General features: G+C 38.4%; 1 protein-coding gene and 1 long non-coding RNA gene across 3 annotated transcripts; one reads left to right on the forward strand and one right to left on the reverse strand.

The window, feature by feature from the left end:
- The first annotated feature begins 9 nt into the window (after positions 1–9).
- Positions 10–16,530, forward strand: LOC137295135 (MAP kinase-activated protein kinase 5-like). 2 transcript variants are annotated; one of them, XM_067826460.1, is made up of 12 exons: positions 10–65; positions 1,320–1,393; positions 2,190–2,363; positions 3,631–3,739; positions 5,853–5,942; positions 6,903–6,998; positions 8,452–8,517; positions 9,138–9,325; positions 10,609–10,723; positions 11,447–11,574; positions 12,067–12,150; positions 13,077–16,530. In XM_067826460.1, the coding sequence occupies exons 1-12, from the start codon at positions 33–35 to the stop codon at positions 13,078–13,080; spliced, it is 1,161 nt and encodes a 386-aa protein (XP_067682561.1). In that variant the 5' UTR covers positions 10–32; the 3' UTR covers positions 13,081–16,530. The 2 variants fall into 2 exon arrangements, with proteins under 2 accessions (XP_067682561.1, XP_067682567.1); XM_067826466.1 differs by lacking the exon at positions 13,077–16,530 and having other exon boundaries at positions 12,067–12,154.
- A 39-nt stretch (positions 16,531–16,569) lies between these two features.
- On the reverse strand, positions 16,570–20,036 carry LOC137281483 (uncharacterized). The gene is made up of 3 exons (XR_010956741.1): positions 19,938–20,036; positions 18,043–18,130; positions 16,570–17,383 (listed from the first exon to the last, which is right to left on the reverse strand). It is a non-coding gene; the product is annotated as an uncharacterized lncRNA (long non-coding RNA).
- Positions 20,037–20,932: the final 896 nt, after the last annotated feature.

Here is a 20,932-nt window from a genome sequence, read left to right on the forward strand (position 1 = left end):
AGAGGGCGTTGTTTACAGTATGGCTGTCAAAAATGACAACCGAAGAAGCTACACTCTGTCCTAAGGTAAATCGTGGTCATGTCGATGTGTTTTTGAAGCAAAATTTGATCCACAAATGTTTGGTTCAGCTCAATCGGGAGGTTAACCACGAATTAGTAAGGCAGCCATGTTCAGAAGACTACAAACGAGGAAGTCAAACCGAAAGGCAACTGTCAAAATCTACTAACTACTTCAGTTTGGTATTTTCACAAATGTTCAGAAACAAATGTCAATGATATTGTTAGTGTGACAAAATATATACGCCTAAGTATAATTGTCGATGTCGATAATATTAATACCAATTGTTTAGCATCTTTACCCTTTTACAACGGTACAGGTAAAGTTGATTTCTAACCATTTTTATGCTGACCAAACATTATGTAAGGTTAGTAAGGAATATTTTTAGATATTTTGCTTTCGTTTGCATGAATTCTGTCAATTCCGTAGGAACATGAAAAGAAACAGACAGCAGATAACTCTTGTTCACTAGTTCAAATAAGACAGTTCTACAGACTGTAAAGAAGTCTCTGAGTCCTTGTCAAAATTCTGTGTTTATATCTTTAAGTGTGAGATCCCAGTAACAAGTATAACATTCCCAAGGACTCCTGGGGCCAGTTTCACAAAACTCTTGTAAGCCTAAGATCTCATAATGTTTCTCGTAGCATTCAAACCTCCTATACTGTAACATAGGAGGCACAAATGCTATGAGAAAAGTTTCAAGGTCTTAGACTTATGACAGTTTGGTGAAACAGGTCCCTGGACTTTCCTCAGTATCAAACACAAGCTGTACAACCCACAATCAGTTTTGAAAATTGACATGACATCCTCCATTTCAAATGACCGTCTTGATATTCTACTGATTCATACACACACTCTAAACACAAAGTCTCTCTTTCGTATCAAAAATGACTTGTGAAGATTCGGGTTAGAATTGATCTTCAGTGACTTATGCTTGTCATAAGAGGTGATTAACAAAATCGGGTTGTCAGGCCTGCATAGATCGATGCTCATGTTGTTAATCACTGGATTGCCTGGTCCAGACTCAATCATTTACAGACCACCAGCATATAGCCTGAATATTGCTGAGGGTGGCGTAAAACTAAACCCACTCACTAACTCCTCCATCACCCCAAGGGTGAGTCATTATCCATGATCAGTTAACCTTGAAATGTGCTTAGGTCCTACTTAGTTAATGTGTATATTTTGTGTCACACAACATATTATGAGCTGATTTAAGTATCATGATTTGCTATTTTGATAATCCAGTTTTCCTTATACAGACAACAGCCATATCAGATGATTATGATGTCAACTGGCACGACAAACTTGGAACTGGGATAAACGGACCCGTCAGGTGAGGAATCATGGTATATCAAACAAAGGTGTTATCCTTGACAGTGGTTTAATCACATTAATAACCAGTCTAAAAACCTGAATACCGGCATATACCGGTATGCCCTTATTCCAACTGACTATGGTTAAATCACATTAATAACAAGTCAGCTGAACTCTAAATGTGTGAACAGTAGTATTTAAGAGTATAGTTAACTTTTCAGTATAATTTAGTTTACTGTTAAGGTGTATACCATAATAAGCAATCCTCTTAGTTATCTCATAGTACTATCAATCTCAGTGTAATATCTGAAGATAAACTGTTGACTATCTTATCCCTCTGTACCTAAACATATAGGTTTGGTAACATTTTGGTAATAATACCACAGAGATGTCAAGTAAAATAAATCATAAAACATGATCATGATGATAATGATGATGATGATGATGATGATGATGATGATTGTTGTAACAATCATCATCATTGTCACAATCATTATCATCATCTTCATCATCATCAGAAGTAAGAACAATGTATTAAAAAATTAGTGACTAATCTGCTTGGGAAATGAGCCCCTGTACCCAGTGCTAGACATACGCTTGTTAAGAATATGTTTGTGTTTGCTTGGTTTCAATTTGTGGAGTCACTGATTATGCTTCATTGTGTCTGAACCTGTAGACAATTCTTCATGCTCCTTACTACTGGTTTCCCTGAGTTAGACTGTATGACAGTTTACAGATGGAATGTGACTGAGAACATTCATTCACTGTATTTGTTCAGAAGGATATATATTTTGAACTTTTTTGTTGATTCACAGGTCTTGTAAGCACAAAGTATCTGGTGTGAAATATGCCCTGAAAAGTATTTTGGACTCATCAAAAGCCCGCCGTGAAGTCCACATCCACTCATTGTGTAGAAGTCATCCCAACATCGTCGGTCTGCAGGATGTGTATGCAAACAAAGTCCGCTTTTCTGGGGATGAAGAGTCCAAGTAAGTCAGTCAGCTGATTTTGAGCATTGAGAGACATTTGTTCATTGTACATTGCAAACATCATACACCAGGCTGAGTTACATGAATGAGTGATGATTGTAACAGCTCTACTCCTGAAAGTTGGGTTATATTTTGTTCTTTAAAACATTGAAACTCAAGTCATATCTTGTGTGCCCTTTGTCATTTGCATTTAAATGTGACTGTGGCCAGGGGTGCATGGGTACCTTGTAGGATGAGATTGTAATAAATCTGTAAATCCTCTAGAGCCCCATAAGCCACCTTTGAAGCTTAGGATGAAATCAACTGTGTTCTGATCAAATCACCTGAGTAATAATGATAATGCACACAGTACTGTGAGCATGCTTCAATAAATAGATTACGTGCTTCGCAAGTAGCCATTATTACTGTCTTAATACAAAGTATATGCTTGTCAGCCATATGCACATTAAACTCAAGCATCACTCTCAACCTTGCAAGTAATTAGACTGTGCCACTCCCTCATATTTATGAAGGTAGTAATGTCTGTATTGTCTCTCTTTCACAGCAACCAGTTCATAAACTCAACCTGAAACGTGTTTTGTGATTAGTAAATCAATAGCTTGTATTGGGTAAACTGATGGTTATTGTGTTCATTCACCATGACAGTGACACAGGTTTTTGTTACCTTCATGGTGTCCTTCATTGTCAGATGGAGGGAGTATTGCTAAATCAGCATAAAAATACATTAATCTAACACACTGTTCAAGTTATCCTACCTTGATCAAGTATTGCTGTACATTGAGAAGATCCTTTCAGCTAAATATTTGCATTGATTAATAGCTAGTTGATGATTTTGAGAGTACTGCCCTTTACCAGAAGCACTTTTTCTGATTAATTAGCTCTCTAAAAAGATCAGAAAGGGTACCAGACCCTAACGCTAAGGATTGTAAAGGGTGTATAACCCTTACCGTAAGGATCGTAAAGTGTGGCTAAACCTAAGCCTAAGGATCGTACAGGATGGTGACTTGTTGGTGCTGCACCCGGTAAGCTGCATTCTGGCCATGATTACTATCATTCTTGCTTTGATTTCCTAGATTACTGATGCAAGTGACTACAACTGTACAGTAAAGATATGCACTTGAAGGCTGAACAGTCAATGGCAGTCTACCCTGGGTGGCAGGGTAACCTAGTTAGTGTTTGTTCATCATGCCGAAGACCAATGATGATATTGCTGGAATAGTTGCTGGAAGCTGTGTTAAACTGAACTCCCTAACTCACTCACTTTCAGACCACAGTTGCTGCTGGTGTTGGAGCTGATGGATGGAGGGGAACTGTTTGACCGCATCATAGAGGAGCAGTGCCTCACAGAGAGAGAATGTGCAGGCTATCTCAAGCAGGTAGTTACTGTCATAAAACCAGTATTCTGTTGCTGATTAAACTGGTTTGACATGAAATTCAAACTGTTTGGATGCTGTCCAGATTTTTGTCCCGAAATGTTTTAGATGAAATAGAATTCGCTTTTCATTATTACTTTCTGAAAATGTTAAGTAGATTGAGGTAATGATTCAGTATATTTATATGGTCATATGTGAACATTTAGCTGTCTGATCATTAAAGTGAGAAAATCACACTCCAACAAGAATATTTTATTAGTTATCCAGTGTTTTGAAAGGGTGTACAGGACTGTAGAACTGCGTCTCAGAAAATACGGTATTTACAAGGGCTTTACAGTCCTGTACACCCTTTCAAAACTCCATGTCACAAGTTTATTACCCTTAAGATCTTTGTAATTTAGCTCATCTTTAAACAGCAATATTCAACATTCGGCAGAATGAGACGCAGAATGTTTCGCCATGGTATTTCCTCATAGAGGGAGATAACTCAGGATGGCTTAGTTTATGATAAAAATGATCAAATTTGAGGTTTTGTTAAACGACAAGTGAAATACAGAGACATTTTATTTATTAGATTCATTTATTGACAAAAACAAATTATGGCAACAATTTTATTACTCTTTTTATTCCGATAATTGTATACGTCAACTCTAAAATATTGAAGTGCTCAGCCGTTTGGAAGCCACATACGGTCAAGGTCATTTGAACAACCTGTGTATTGTGTCACATGATAGATTTGACAGCTTGTACAGTTTGTACACCCTGGAAAATCTGCCTACATGATTTCATATGCTTGACTAATAAAGGTCATATGTGACCAAAGTAACAAACATAATTAAGATGCAGTTATCATGTATTCATGACATATAATATACATTCCTAATTGTTAAAAAACAAATAAACAAAGTTAAAGCATAAGAATGAAGATTTCATGGATATAACTTCTTTATTATGGGAACACACCTGATGAAGCAGTAAGCATTAACTCCAAAACATGGTGTTCCCATAAAAAGAAGTTATATCCATGAATCTTCATTCTTATGTATTTCACTTCTAAATGCCCTTTTAAGACTTGAAAGTTAAAGCGTACAATTGCGAATCGAAAATGCAATATTTTGTACTTGTGTTTACTTCCTTTGAAACAAAGCACCCGGGAGATGTGTTTGTGTTCGATCCAATCAACAAATACTGAGATGATGAACTACTGCGTGGCTGGAAACTGTCTTTTGTCCAAGTACAAGGCAGAACTTGAAACTGACAATCTCAGCTTGCACTGGTTTCCGCCATCTGGGAAAAATCAGTACAGTTTGTTTGCAACCCACAGACATAATAACATATATCATATGTCACGTGTACAAGTATCGCATGTCTGTGTCTATCACATAATGTGACAGAGATAGAACCCAGGTGCACGAGCCATAGATCAATGTATTCTGTTTATGGTGTGTATCCTGACAGGTGTTAAGTCCAAATTGCATGTGGTCAGTGATTGAAGTTGTGTATTGTATATTGTAATTAGCAGACAGTCAGGCAGACACATAGGTGTCAATAATACAGACACTGAGTTTTCTCTGTGACAGAGATCAACATCAACATATTTTTTCTGTTTCCCTAGAAATGTATTAAAACATTTTAGTTTTCAAGCTGAGCAATTCCTAGTAATGGAATTAGTATTTCTAATGTTACACCTTCTTGAAAACTTGTCTTGCAAATCTGCATGTATAGGACCAGTGTACATTTATTTATTACTGCAGACCCAAGATGCTTGTAATCACAAGAGACATCTCTTGTTCTCCAACTCCGACCATAGCAATAATCCTTGCAAGCATCACTTGCTGTGTTTGTATGAGTTGCCTTCCTGGTTCAAGCCACATGAACCTAATCACTGCAGTAGTAAACTTCAGTGTCTAGTAGATCTTGTTTTAATATGGAAGGCAGTAGCAATTGAACCATCAGACATTGACTAACTTTGATTTAATACAGATGTTATTTATGCGGGATTTTGACAGTATTACTCATGACACTTAAAGTGTTTTAATAAATTCTGTAATGATAACATCTGATGTTATCAAGCCATGAGCATGATGCCAACAATGTCTTCTTGTATTTTCTTCAGATAGCCGAGGCTGTCCATCACTGCCATAGCCTGAATATAGCACACAGAGACTTGAAACCAGAAAATCTACTTCTAAGTAATACAACAAAGGTGTGTGTGTTTTATATCATTCATTCAGTGAAATATGTTATGACTTGACTATGGCTGTGTTTGCCCATGGCATAAACATTTAGGAGTCATCATGACTCCCTGGTGTCATGAGAGGGAGTCATGGACATGTTTTTGGGAGTCAGCTTCAGTTTTTTCAGCAAGCAGGCAACTGGCAAACATTAAATTAAGTGGTTCTCAACAACAGCAAATTACAAATTTAGATTATCTGAAATAAGGGCAAGGTAGCATTGTGTCAACAATGATGCAAATTTCTAAATTCACTGTGTATTTGAGATAATTTGAGCTTCAAATACACAGGCTTTCTGTGTCAAGGCAAACACTGCTATTCAGTCTGAGAACTTTGGGTGTCTTTTGATTCAGTGTTTGTTTTTAGGACAGACTGAGTTGAACCTTTATATCTTCAAGATGTTTAAAAACATCTTATTAAGGTATCATCAGGAACATTCTGTCGGTAGAGATAGGTTAAAATTAAAAAATACTGAAATGGAAATATTTATGTTTACCATAGCAATCTCTTTGATGTATGTTAGTATAGCTTGTGCAGACAGTTATGAAGATTAAAGTGTAATTTGACCTACCCAAAATAATAAAAGTTGTGTTTTGTATGAAACCACGAAAAAATTCATTATTTGCATCATTTGAAAATCTGAACATGACATCAGGGTATTAAACCCTGTTTTCAGAATAAGTCTCATTTCAATAAATTATCTCCCTTTGACCATTTCCTTCCTAAGCTGAAATCAAGCATCTTTGGAAGCCTGTATCCATTCCTGTCCTCAGTAATTTTATTGATTGCCAGACAGTATTGGATATTGCTTATGATACCAACCACTGATTTGTCTGGTCTGGTCTATAACATGCAGCAGTGACATACATTGAATACTGTTTAATGCAGTATGAAACAACACTATTGCATTCATGTATTGTGACTCATAACAGGAAGCCACCGTGAAGCTGTCCGACTTTGGTTTTGCCAAGTTTGATGATGGAGACCTGAAAACCCCTCACTTCACACCCTACTATGTCGCTCCTCAGGTAAGAATCTCTTTGAGCTGAACCATCTCATTGAAATACAGTAGAAGCTTCCAAAACCAGCAGCTGTCCAATCCGGCAAGTTGTCATCACCGCCATGAAATCTTAGTCCCATCCATGGCTTGTACACTTATCATCATTCAAAAGCTCTGCAATCGATCAGTCGTCAATTCCAAATCTTGGCATGAAATGAGCTGTCCGGATGTGTGTTTTCACAGTAATTTTACTGTCTAATCTGGAGCGTGTCGAGGAGTCGCCTGGATATGGAATGTCACCAATTAATCCTGGGTTGAAACTACATGGTTGCTCAAGTCTTTGAAGGGCATTTTCAAGTGAAATACATAAGAATGAAGATTTTTATGGATGTCAACTTCTTTATTATGATGAAGGAGTAAGCATTAACTCTGAAGCGTTGTGTTCTCATAATAAAAATGTTGATATCCATAAAAATCTTCATTCTTACATGGTTGCTGACAAAGACCACTCTGCTCAGAGTGGGTATTCTTGTACACATTATGTGCAGTAATTGAGAGAACCATGTGATGCAACAATGTATAACTGAGTGACAACTGGTTCAGTGCTAGTCATAGATAGCAGCATCAACTCTACATCAACTCTACATCAACTCTACATCAACTCTACATCAACTCTACATCAACTCTACAATGCAGCACATTTCTTCAGTCCCAGTTAATGCTGGTTTAGACAGCTTCAACTGTATGATAGGGAGTTATATGTCATTAGTGAGGAGGTAGGGTACAGTAAATAAAGCAAGAATAGTAACATGCCAGGATTCGAAAATCACAATTGTATGATGCTAGATTAAGCTGAGATTGTCATAGGGTTCAGAAATGATATTTGTTTAATTTGTTATTTGTTTAATTTTGTATAGCAGATGATTAATGTACATTTGAAGAACTGCCTACAAGACACTCACATAAATGAGTGAGTGAGAATGAGGAAATGAATGAATGAATGAATGAATGAACGAATGAATGAATGAATGAATAGTTGTGTATCATGTGAAATCCCAAACAAAAAATTACTGTCCTGGCATTTAAGAGTTTAGGTCGTGTTGTAGATGAAATATCTTCTAAATTGCAACTGGTTAATATCATGTTTGTCTGAAATGATGTTCACAGATTTCAAAGATGGACTAAAGGTGTTCTTTCATTTGCCACAAGTAAATTCCAAAAAGCTTGCCTCAACAAGCAGCTTATAAATCATTTACATTTGTGATTATACACTGAATTCCCCAGCTGTACTAAATGTGAATGATTATATGAGAGTTAGTACACACAAGGTCGGTATATTGTCTGGAATTGTCCAAATGTTTAGGAGACAGGTAGAATTCTTCATTTTCACTAAATTATGAAACTAATTCTGGATTGTACAAGTTTTGTGCAGGATTCCATACTCTCCATGTACAATCAATTAGTATGTTTTCATATTTCAGGTTTTGGAAGCACAGAATCATCTTAGAAACAAGACCAGCACTCCGAAGAGTTATACTTATGACAAGGTGATTTAGTAATTCCGTCACATGCTGGAACAGTTTTGTGAAATGAATTTTTATGATGATTCTGTCACTTGTGTGATTCTGAACGTTATGTGGTATTCTCTCTCCAGTCATTGTTTGTTTGTTTGTTGTCTGGAGGTGTGACTCCCTTGGGTATGGGGGTGATTCTGAAGAGCCTGCTCCCTCCCTTCCCTGCAACCTCTTCCCCCAACCTCTCCCCTCCTTCCTCGTTCCTCCCATTTGCTGGACCTTGTGGTGCTACTCCACAGTTGTGATATAATGACTATACGCATGATTCTGTACCCTGCCCTGCCCTGCCCTGCCCTGCCCTCACACCACAACACAACACAACACAACACATGTTCTTTTTACCAGCACTCCCTCCCTCCCTCTGTCTCTCCTCTAATAGTGTCAGGCACTCTTACACCTTACCCCTACACACAATCCACAGCTGTGACATGTCGAGTATGGGCTTGATCCTGTACATCAAGTTATGTGGTTACCCTCCCTGCTACTCCGAGCTGCCACTTGTGACAACCCGTGTATCCGCCCACCCCTTCCCGACCTCACTCCCTCCCTCCTTCCCTAGACTCACCCAGTCACCATATGTTGTTTGCCCCCAGAGCTGTGACATGTGGAGTATGGGTGTGATCCTGTACATCATGTTGTGTGGTTACCCTCCCTTCTACTCTGAGACACCAAGTCGTGCCATCACCACTGAGATGAAGAGGAAGATCCTCAATGGTGATTACGAGTTTCCCGAACAAGACTGGGAGAGGATTTCAGAGTCAGCTAAGGATGTCATCCGAGGGTGAGGAGTTAAACAGAGTTAACAATAGTGAATACATTTATATGCAGCAGAAAAAAGAATGATTATATTCATGTGTTATCATCACAGAAAATCTCAACTCCAAGTTTTAGGTAGAAAACATGTCTCAATTTAGGGAAAAGAAACCAACTTGCACTTGGTGCAACTTTAGGCAATGATCTTGTGGCACCAGACAAAATCAGGTTTCAGCTGGTGCTCATTTGTAAAATTACAATAACGTTCTTCACGATACCACAGTCTCTGTTAAACATGGGGTACTAGGTAATCTGTGCCTCCCATAAGCTATCATACATCTTGACGTCATCAGAAATAGCTTACCAACAAATTGTCAGTTGTGCTCATGTCCATCATGTTGTAAGCAAACGGAATTCAGTGCAGATCATAATAGAAAGTGCTCATTGTATTCTCACATTATTTGTTTTCAGGTGCTTTATAAACATTCATGATTTGGAACATCATTCTAGGAAATCTAGTCTCTGGTGTCCTCTGTGCAGAATGTTGCTAAAAGTGGTGTAAAACATACTTATTTTCTCACTCATCACCAAAATCATTCTGGGTCTGATAGAATTGTTCAGTCTTACTTCATGACACATGACAACATCAGTAGTAGTCTCACATCATGACACATGACAACATCAGCAGTGGTCTTACATCATGACACATGACATCAGCAGTGGTCTTACATCATGACACATGACAACATCAGCAGTGGTCTTACATCATGACACATGACATCAGTAGTAGTCTTACATCATGACACATGACAACATCAGCAGTGGTCTTACATCATGACACATGACATCAGCAGTGGTCTTACATCATGACACATGACAACATCAGCAGTGGTCTTACTTCATGACACATGACAACATCAGCAGTGGTCTTACATCATGACACATGACAACATCAGCAGTAACAGTCATTCAGTCACTGTCATTGTAGCCATCAGAGTCAGTGCTCCAATCCAATTCCTCATCATTTTGTCTTCCATCTAACGTCTGTATTCTTTGAACTGCGAAATATAAACACTGGATGCAAGTTGGTGTAAGCATGGTATGAGCACGAAGCCTTGTTTCACAGTTTTGTGTTGCACGTCCTGATTGAAAGTTCCTCAAGATTAGAGTTTTTTATATTCAACCAAAGTTGAGTAATGTTTTTACCAACTTTGGGTCTGAAAGAGTAAAAATTACATGAAAGAATTAGAAAACTCTTGGATTCCTCACTTTGCTTGTACATTAAGGGTGAAACTGTCTGTTCAATTTCAGCCTACTCCATGTAGATCCCTCTCAGCGTATGACAATCTCAGATCTCCTACATCACCCCTGGTTACATGACGCCTCCGACAACAAACTACACTCTCCAGCTGTTATTGCTAGCAAGGTTTGTCACTTTTACAAGCGAACTGCCATTGAAAGGGATGTCACAAGTGACAAAGTGATCTCCATACTATATTTACTGGCAAAAAGGAAAAGTTGAGCAGTGTCCTGACAACTGACACGTTAGCATATGTATAGCATGTTCGCATGTATGAGTACCGCCCGCTGGCACTTGCCATTGTTAGCAAAGGTTGGGGGCCAGGTTGTCCATGATCAAGTGTTGTTGCTAAATGGACCACATTAGTCTTGAGAGCAAGGCATGTGCAGGTATGTGCGGAATCAATTTCACCATCTTAGATTGCTCATGCACAAGTCTAAATCTGCTCTCCTTTTCACAGACCACGTGGGTTTGCTTATTGCGCTGCACTGCCTACTTATTCTTGTTTGCCAGTAGTTTGACGTTTAGAGGGCAAATTTGAAATCTGACACAGTGCTAAGATCGCTTTTCTTGAAAGAACTGAAGGATTATTACTCACTCACTCACTCTCTCAGTCACACCTAGTGTGAAGTATATACTGTCATCAAGCATGTTTGTCTGTTTTTAGTTTAATGATCAATGCTGCCATATTTCAGCTTGTAACATCACGTTGTAAATAAGCAAATATGAACTAAACAAACTAGTGACTGATTTTTTGAGCAACACAACAATGTCAAGATAATCCCAAAGTCCAACAATGGCAACTAAACATATTTTACCAATGATTACCGTTCTGTTTTGGGTCCACAGGAGAGTTTCGAGGATGTTAAGATTGCCCATGCAGAACATCTGACCAAGATGAGGATGTCTGAGAACCAGTTGACATTGAAACCCCTCGTTCAGGCAGACAATCCCATCATCAGGAAGCGAAAGAGAAGGTAGTGAAAGACTTTCACCAATGTCTTTGTTTAGTTGAAACTAGGAAGTATTCATTCACTGTGACACCTTGCTTCAGCGAGCAACTAGACAGATGGGTACTTGGTCCCATAAAATGAATTCTTTTTCTTTCGATCAGGGACCCTTTCACCATATCTTAGTGCTAAGGTAATTGAAATTCCTTTACTTTGACTTAAGTTTTCAGTATTGTTGATACTGGATTCAAGAAACCTTCTAACAAGGACGATCATGTGGCATGGTTTTCACATTGGGCTGATACAAAAACCATAGCATTAATCCGAACGTGTATTAGTAGCCACACACAAACACAAGCACATGCACACACAAATTCAAATCATTATATGATTGAAGTCTCACTATGTATTTGTAATAACCTTGTAGATGAACTTTTTTTCACACCGTTGAAACAATATTGTTGAAACTCTCATCATGACCTTGTATATCTGAAGTTAATTGCTACACTTTGTCACCAGGGTAACTTCAGGGACTGATGTTGAGATGGAGGAAGAGAGCCAAGGGAAGCGACTATCTATAGACAACACTGGCAACAGTGTTAGGTGAGTGGACAAAATGAGCAATGGGTTAGAATATTGGCCTTCAGTAACCTATGCATGCTGTAAGAAGTGACTAACAGGATTGAGTGGTCAAGCTCGCTGACTTGATTTACACATCTCACTCACAGATCGATGCTTATGCTGTTGATCCCTGGATTGTCCAGACTCGATTATTTACAGACCACCGCCATATAGCCGGAATATTGCCGAGTGTGGCATGAAACTAAACTCACTCACTGAATCACACCCACATCGTTCAGCATCACATTGATTAAACTCTTCTTTCAAGGGAATTTGTTCCTGAAAGAAGAAATATTCAGATGTTCTGAGTGTTGTGCTGACAAATAATAGCCAGTCCTCCCTCCAAAGCTGAACTGCATGCAGCATTTTTTGTTTTCTCAACAGTGAAATTATAAAATGATGTCTTGTTTACATCTCGCATAAGGACTCCAGTGATCAACAAATAATTCTCCTAATTAGTGGTGTGATATACTACAAGGTATCACACCACTACCCCTCCCCACAAAAAATCCTCTTGTTGTTACATGAAAACCTCTACATTTCACATGGATGTATATCCTCATTCTTTCTCACTTGAAATGGAGCAATGGCCTGTTGGTAAAGTGTTTGCTTGTCATGCCTAAGACCCAGGTTCATTTCTCAACATGGATACAATGTGTGAACGCCATTTCTTGTGTCCCCTGCCATGATATTCCTGTTATATTACTGAAAGCAGTGTAAAACCAAACTCAAACTCACTTACTTAAACTGATTCTGTCACTTGCACCCCCTCTCTCTCTCTCTCTCTCTCTCTCTCTCTTGTTCACTCTCTCTATCCATGTGTCATACCTTAACTGACTCTCTGTCGCTCTCTTTGTGAATATTTCAAACTTTTTTCACTAATTTTTTTCAATTTGTTTATATTCCAGATAGCATCTTGTTGACATGCCAACTAGAGTCTTTTAGGAGCTAAAAAAGGCAGCAAGTTTAGAGACGAATCCTAATGCATAATTAGTCCACTACAAACAACAGCAAACTTAGCTTCCGGACCAAGACAAGGGGCATACTTGTCTCTGGTTCTTGTCATGTTGTGAAGTGCTTGGACTCAGGGTTGCCATACAGTATCTGATTGTTGTGTCCACCCATTATGTTGTCTTCAGGATCCCAGTTAAGGGGAGGTCCATGGTTGTCATGGCGATTGACAGATTTGGATTGTCATTTGACTTCTTTGATTCACGTCCTAATCAGATGGAGCATTGCTGATTACGTCAGTCACTGGGTTGTCTGACTCAGTTATTTACAAACTGCTAACATAGAGGAGTAATATGACTTGTTCATCAGTCAAGGGATTGTATGGTCCGCTTGATTTACATCTTGCAAAATTTAACAGTTGACAAACTAATGATCATATACTTATCAAAAAGGTTTGCTTTTGCTCATCATTCAGAAGACCCGGGTTCAGTTTCCAAGATGGGTGCAATGTATGAAACCCATTTATAATGTCCCTGCCATGATATTGCTGGAATATTGGTTAACGCAGTGTCAAACCATACTCGCTCACTCCATGATCATGGTCTTGATCATTGGATTGTATGGTCCAGTCTTGATTTTTAACAGACTGCCACCAATAATGCTGGAATATTGGTTAAGACAGTGTAAAACCATACTCACTCACTCACTTCATGATCATGGTGTTGATCATTGGATTGTGTGGTGCAGTCTTGATTTTTAACAGACTGCCATCGTATAAAAGAAGTACTGCTGAGTGTGGCATTAAACAACAAACAAACCCATGGGCTCCACTTCGGTGGCAAACAACAACGACCTTCATCAAATCAGGTCCTCCTCCAGACAATCTGGCACACCGTGATGGTGCTGAAAGTGGCATTGAACATAATATGCTTTTTACGAGCAATAGCGAAATTTAACATGCGGTTAGACGTCTGAATATTTTTTCAATATAAGTTCATGAGACATCAGGCAAAACCGTGGACATGCTTTTAATGTCCTTGATTTCCAAGCTAAACATTAAATGATTGTTGTATATGTTTTATGATGGTTGTAGAATCGTTATTGATCTGTTATACAAATGCAAACTAGACATGATATACTTAGTGTTTTATCAAGACTCTTTAGATTGTTGTGTTGTGCGCAATCTCAGGATAATGTCATGTTAAAATGTACTGTAATATTAATAGAGTGTATTCCGTGTGTACAAGATTCCCATTGTGCATGTGTACTACGATACTTTCTGATGTGATGAGTGCTTTCAACGTTGGTAGGTCATCATATAGTGCATACAGTTCTATTTAGCATTTTCTGAAAATGGAGCATGGTGTGGTAGACCAGTGGTTAAAGCATTTGCTCATCACATTAAAGACCTGGGTTTGATTTCCCTCATAGGAACAATGTGTGAAGCCCATTTCTGGTGTCCCCATGATATGAAGTTGCTCCAAAACTGCTACAAGACTAAAGAAACTAAAACTTACTCATTCATTCACTCCGAAACTAGACTCCAGACCAATGTGGAGTTCATCTTTTGAAGCAACCCCTATCAAGACTGAACACTTTGATTGCATTTTCTATTTTGTATTTTAGATCATGTATGTAAAACAGTAGCACTACCCAGTATCTATATTGAAAAACTTTTATTTCAACGGAGGATCTTAACTTGATGTGTATGGTTGTAATAGGGGATCAGGCACTGTCAATCTTTGAAGATTCAGAGGTACTTATTAGTCTTAACATGTAGTGTAGGTAGCATGGAAATAGGGATGTTGGCTTGATGAGAACCTGAATACATCATAATAATACATTTACAACAATGATACTATCAGTTTTATTTTTCAAAAAAAATTTGTCATATATGCAGGATTTCTGCATCAGGAATAGGTCAGATGTTTTTGTACTGCTTTAGTATGTTATGAAGGCAGGTGGTATGTGGGCATAGGTCTACAATAAAAGTGGGATTTATGTCAACTATAGTACTTTCAGATCATGTTAGGGTACAAGTGACCAGTGGTTTAAGATCGTACAACTATCTACTTAGTGTTACTTCCCTTAGCTGTACCAAGATACTCACTTAGTTTTCACAAATCTGAGGTTACTGGTTTTAATTACAGAGGCCCCAGTGGTCTAAGACGGCACATCTTGCTATACAGTGTTAGTTCCCATAGTTGTTCCAGGATCTGCTGTTTGTCAGTATGAATCTACTTATCTTAACTGTGCTAGGATCCGCAGTCAGTTGATCTGAATCTGAGGCTATTGTTTTTTTTCAGATCCCTTTGTGACCTAAGATGACACATATACCACTGTACAATTCTTTGAGTCTTTCATGAGCATGTGTTTGTGAATCACTACAAAAATGTTATGTTACCAGGTCTTATACGAATCGAAGTGAAGTTGGTACTAACTCATTGAAGGGTAGGGGACATAGGTCATCCTGATGTTACTTTGTTATGAGTTTGTAAATTGTACAGAAATGGAAGGGGATGGTTGGGGGTGGTGGAGCTTCTCCTTGACTCAGATACTGAAAGGGGAGGTGGAGCTTCTTGACTCAGATACTGAAAAGGGGAGGTGGAGCTTCTCCTTGACTCAGATACTGAAAAGGGGAGGTGGTGGAGCTTCTCCTTGACTCAGATACTGAAAAGGGGAGGCGGTGGAGCTTCTCCTTGACTCAGATATTGAAAAGGGGAGGCGGTGGAGTTTCTCCTTGACTCAGATACTGAAAAGGGGAGGTGGTGGAGCTTCTCCTTGACTCAGATACTGAAAAGGGGAGATGATGGAGCTTCTTGACTACTAAAATTCTCTATCAGTCAGATACTGTGCAGGAGGGGAGATGGAGCTTCTCCTTGATTCAGCTGACACCCCATTTACTTTAAGAAATAGTATTTTGTATTAAAGATGTAACTAAATGAATAGATGGAATGCAATGAGATTTTGTTTTTCTTTGCACAGATTTGATCAAAGATCAGTCTTAGTTTGTGACAGATATTTATTGTTTGTCATACATTTTTTCTGCAATTATTTAGCATCTTTATGAAAATATGCAAAACAAAATGCATTTTTATCTGTCCATTTTTGACTGCAAAGAATTGGATATATTGCCTTGCATTGATTTTTTATGCATGATATGATATGATTTACAATATTTTAAGTGGATTTTGAGTTAAGTAATTTTGTCCACTGTAACTTTGTTATGTTCTGTGTTTTCTGTCATAATGAACTTAAAGTTTATTGTAGTATCTGTGATAGAGCAGGTAGTGATAGCATTGTCATACAAAGATGGTTAAATACTGTGTGTTACGTAGCAGCAGCAGCAGGAGTAATTCTGTATCTGTTGTAGAAAATACATGACTTGAAAATACAAATGTATAGACTTTGCTTTATTGTCTTTGTCATTCATCACTGGATATTCACAGAAGTTGGTCCCAGCCACCCTTTTGTCAATCTTCTCCTTTTGGGGTTTGGCTGCTTGGTTGAATCCCAGTGGTGGAAAACAGCATGAGGCACAGTATAGAGTTGGGATTCAGGAAACACATACAGCGACCTTTGCTGATCGTAGTCTCGTGGACTAAGTCAACAGCATTGGGTTCATCTCTCAGTATCAGACATTGGATTGTGTTGTCATGACTTACAGGCTGCTGTGATTCAGTTTGCATAATGCTGAGTGCTGTGTTAAAAAAGCAATAGAATTGACAATGTGCTTAAGGTTTAATGGCTTGATGTGATCCTGTCTTGTGCTTGGGATATTTCTCAGATAACAGTCACTGGCATGTCTGGTCCAGACTTGAATATGCACTTGAATAACTTTGCCATGCAAAATACCACCATCCAAGCATTCATTGAATCTATGATATGGGCAGCACACTTTTAACCATCTAAAGTTTCTTGTCTCCCAACAATTAAACCAGAGAGACTCTAACAAGTTGTAGATTATCCCTGCTTAAACAGAAACTCTCATCCATTAAAATAACCACTATGGAAATCGCCAGGAGTGGACACATATAGGCACTTGTATTACAGTACTGTCGGGAAAAAAACCAACCCTTTTCACGTTTATCTCTACAATTTATGTAGCTGAAATGTGAAGGTGTGAAATATATGTTAAAATAGTTTCAGCATAACTACAGTTCCAGTGGTAAGGAGTTCGGGAATGTGAAAAATAGTCTTTGCTGAGGAGAGATTAATGCAGAAATGAGCCATGCCGATTCTTTCCAAGTCCAAAGCGACTTATCTGAAACAGACCATAGCTTTATGCAAAGTAGTGTGCGCTGATATTTTATTATAAATGACACTGTTATAATGCCCACTTTAAATAGCTTCATTAAAAACGATAGCTGGCGTAAATGTTAATAACTGTCAAGGTGAAACTATTAAAGATTAAGTCTCACTATCACTATGAAAAGAAACAGGTAGGAGGGGCTTTTCAAAAGCAAAACAAGGACGCGTGAAGCAGGGAATGGTTAGGGTCGGGCCTGGGGATAGAGATATCAGCCATGATATGATAATCCCATTGGGTAATTAAAGTAAGGAAGTACACGAAATGTCATGACATATAAAACAATATCCAGACCTGTCGATCTTCGGGTGGTCGTGCCATGTATACCATGTATCATACTTGTTTACATATCTTAACATAACCTTCATGAAAGAAAGACACGTAACATGTTTATGAATACACGAGACATATACAGCTGAGTAAAATGTTGCACAGTGGATGCACAGTGGGGCTAAAGTAAGTTATTTCGACATATCCCATTTGCAGTTAACATATACATAAACATATTTTTTTCCTTTAGTACTTTTGTATCTCCTGACTTTTTTGAAACGCCAGCTCGCCTGGTTTCTGGCCAAGGGAAATCACTTTGTAAGAAAAAATATTCTTCCAGTCACCTTCCTTTGTGGCGAGCCACAGTACTTCAGTATCTCATTACGTTTTTCAAACGCCAGCTCGTCTGGTGTCTGGCCAAGGGAAATCACTCTGTAAGAAAAAAATATTCGTCCAGTCACTTTCCTTAGAGCCGCGCCTCTTCTGTCGATATGTATTGATTTATTGATTCATGTGAAGCCAAACATTATATGAATTCTTTCACAAATTTTCAACACCTGTTCTGCTCACACGTCGGATCAACTGGAATTATGCCCATTTCAATGGAGAAATTACTATACAAGGACTAACCTGAGAGGTACGTTAGGGCTTTATGGCCAGCGTCAGTGATATGTTCATACAAAGAAAGACCTACAGCAAAAATATTCCCTTTGGAAGGACTTTTGTGCAGATGATGTGCGGCGATATACGTTGTCTGTCAACAAATTTCCACATTGCAACATATGTCATATTTGGGATTTCACTTCCTCAGTAAAGTACAAATTCTAATACCTTTTTGGTTGAGTCCCATTCGGGATTCGAACCCGCACCCTCAGAGTCAGACACCTAATCGTCAGCACACAAAGTCAGCCACCTAACCCGCTCAGCCACCGCGACTTCCACAAAAATGAAAGTCGGACAACTGGTAGTCTAGACTACGTACTTTGTGTACCCCTCTGATAAATGTGAATTGGCACGGCTCCCACGGCCGAAAGCTATGATTGCACGATGCCATTTAGGAAGTGGTCAAATGCAGATTGAGCGGGTTAGGCGGCAGGGACTCAACCAAAAAGGTGCTAGAATTTGTACTTTACTGAGGAAGTGAAATCCCAAATATGACATACAATGTATGTTGCATTTGACCACTTCCTAAATGGCATCGTGTAATCAAATTTCACCATTGTTCTGTGACAGAAAAAAAAAACAATCCGTGAAGGTCCCGGAGTAGAATAGGCCTTCAGCAACCCATGCTTGCCACAAAAGGCGACTATTCTTGTCGTAAGAGGCGACTAATGGGATCGGGTGGTCAGGCTCGCTGACTTGGCTGACACGTCATCGGTTCCCAACTGCGCAGATCGATGCACATGTTGTTGGTCAATGGATTGTCTGGTCCAGACTCGATTATTTACAGACCGCCGCCATATAGCTGGAATATTGCTGAGTGCGGCACTCACTCACTGTGACAAAACGAAAAACAAAAAACATTTGACAAAACATACTCGCTGGTTGTGTTGTCTTTGTCTAATATCGATAATTGCATCGTTTTGTATCACATCGATCTGGAATCAGTATAGCATTGAAAGAAACCCAAATCTAAAATAATAATTGTCGATATAAAGGAAATGGTAAACTATGCAAAAGGTCCCACATTTTTACGTTGTTTAGCACTGATTGACAGATCAAAATGATATTATTTCATGTACTTGCGTTCTTGAAATGTCTTTTCTGTTCTGTCGCTAATGGTTGGAGCCGTAATCGAGTAATATGCTCCGATACAGTAATAAACACGGGAATATTATCATATGAACTTGTGTTCTTGAAATTTTGTATCTTGTACTTCAATACTGTAGAAATGCGAACCAGTTTCAAAATATGCATTAGCTACCGGGTTTTGACAGGAAATAAACATGCTTGGAAAATATCATCTGCCTCCATTCCAAAATTACCTTTGACGTAACGTGTCGTATGAGAATACATATTGGGGATATAACAACGAGACATAACATATTCATTTCCAACCCTGCAACACGTTTCCAGTGATTTCATGCATAGCTTGGTGCGGTTGGGTAGCCCTGTGCTTAAACAGTCATTTCCAACGAAACTGCACAATTCAGAGAGGATAGTGAAGAAAAACACAATGACTTCAGTCACAAAAATGTTTGTTTTCCAAACCCACTACTTGTGAATAAGCAGTTTGTACCTTTTCAGCAATCGGTGAACAGTATTAAACTTGCAGCACCAGTCTGAGGAAAGGTACCCGTGAAAAAACATGTAATTCACCTTCATGGGTAACTAGAAGCATCAACTAGAAAGAAAAGAAAACAGTGAAAAAGTCTTGCACCAGATCTGTAGTCAAAAGAGAAGTGAACATTATTCTGAAATTCTTGATTGCATGACGACTTAACTACATTTGACTTGTAGCTATACTTTGTTATCAATAGTGTATTTAAAGTTCTAGAAGTGATTTTCGTTTCAGGAACATACAAAATCTGAAGATGGTAACAAATCAGATGATGGTAAAATGGAAAAGATTGTCTGAATGGGTAAGTGGGGAGATATCCAGTGGATATTGAAATCAAATCATATTTTTTCTTCTTTGGCGGAAAACACATTTCAGGAAGTGCTCAACATTTTCTCTCCTTATTTACAATTTTTTCTCTATAATGATACAATCCGAATTGAGAGAGTGAGTGAGTTAAATCTATCGCCACATCGGTAATATTTCAGAAATTAATTGTTATGAATAGTAAGTAGTTAATGGTAAAAACCTGTCACGATGGACAGTAAAGTACCTGGATTATTACAGATATGAATTTTTAATTAACTTTAAAACAGCCTAACGATAGATGTCAATACAATGTAAAAAGAGGCTATAGACTGTCAATAACTGAGGGTACATCACCTTACTAGGAACCACGGGCTATATTGAACTTAAGAACACTTTTGATTAGGTTAATACAGGCATATCCTAATCAAAATATTCTTAAAGCACTTACTGAAAACAAACTGAAAGAATTTAATCCACAGACATGGCTATCAAACACAACAAAGTCTTCAAGGGGAGCTATTTATAATATCTGAAAAAACGAGAAGTGGAATACGAAAGCTGTCTGAATTGTATTATAATAATCTGATTGTGTTCCTCTGTTTCAGAAGATTAAACCATTACCTTCCCGTTAGTGAGTGAGTTTAGTT

Source organism: Haliotis asinina, chromosome 1 (assembly GCF_037392515.1).
Source record: "Haliotis asinina isolate JCU_RB_2024 chromosome 1, JCU_Hal_asi_v2, whole genome shotgun sequence".
Taxonomy (NCBI): domain Eukaryota; kingdom Metazoa; phylum Mollusca; class Gastropoda; order Lepetellida; family Haliotidae; genus Haliotis; species Haliotis asinina.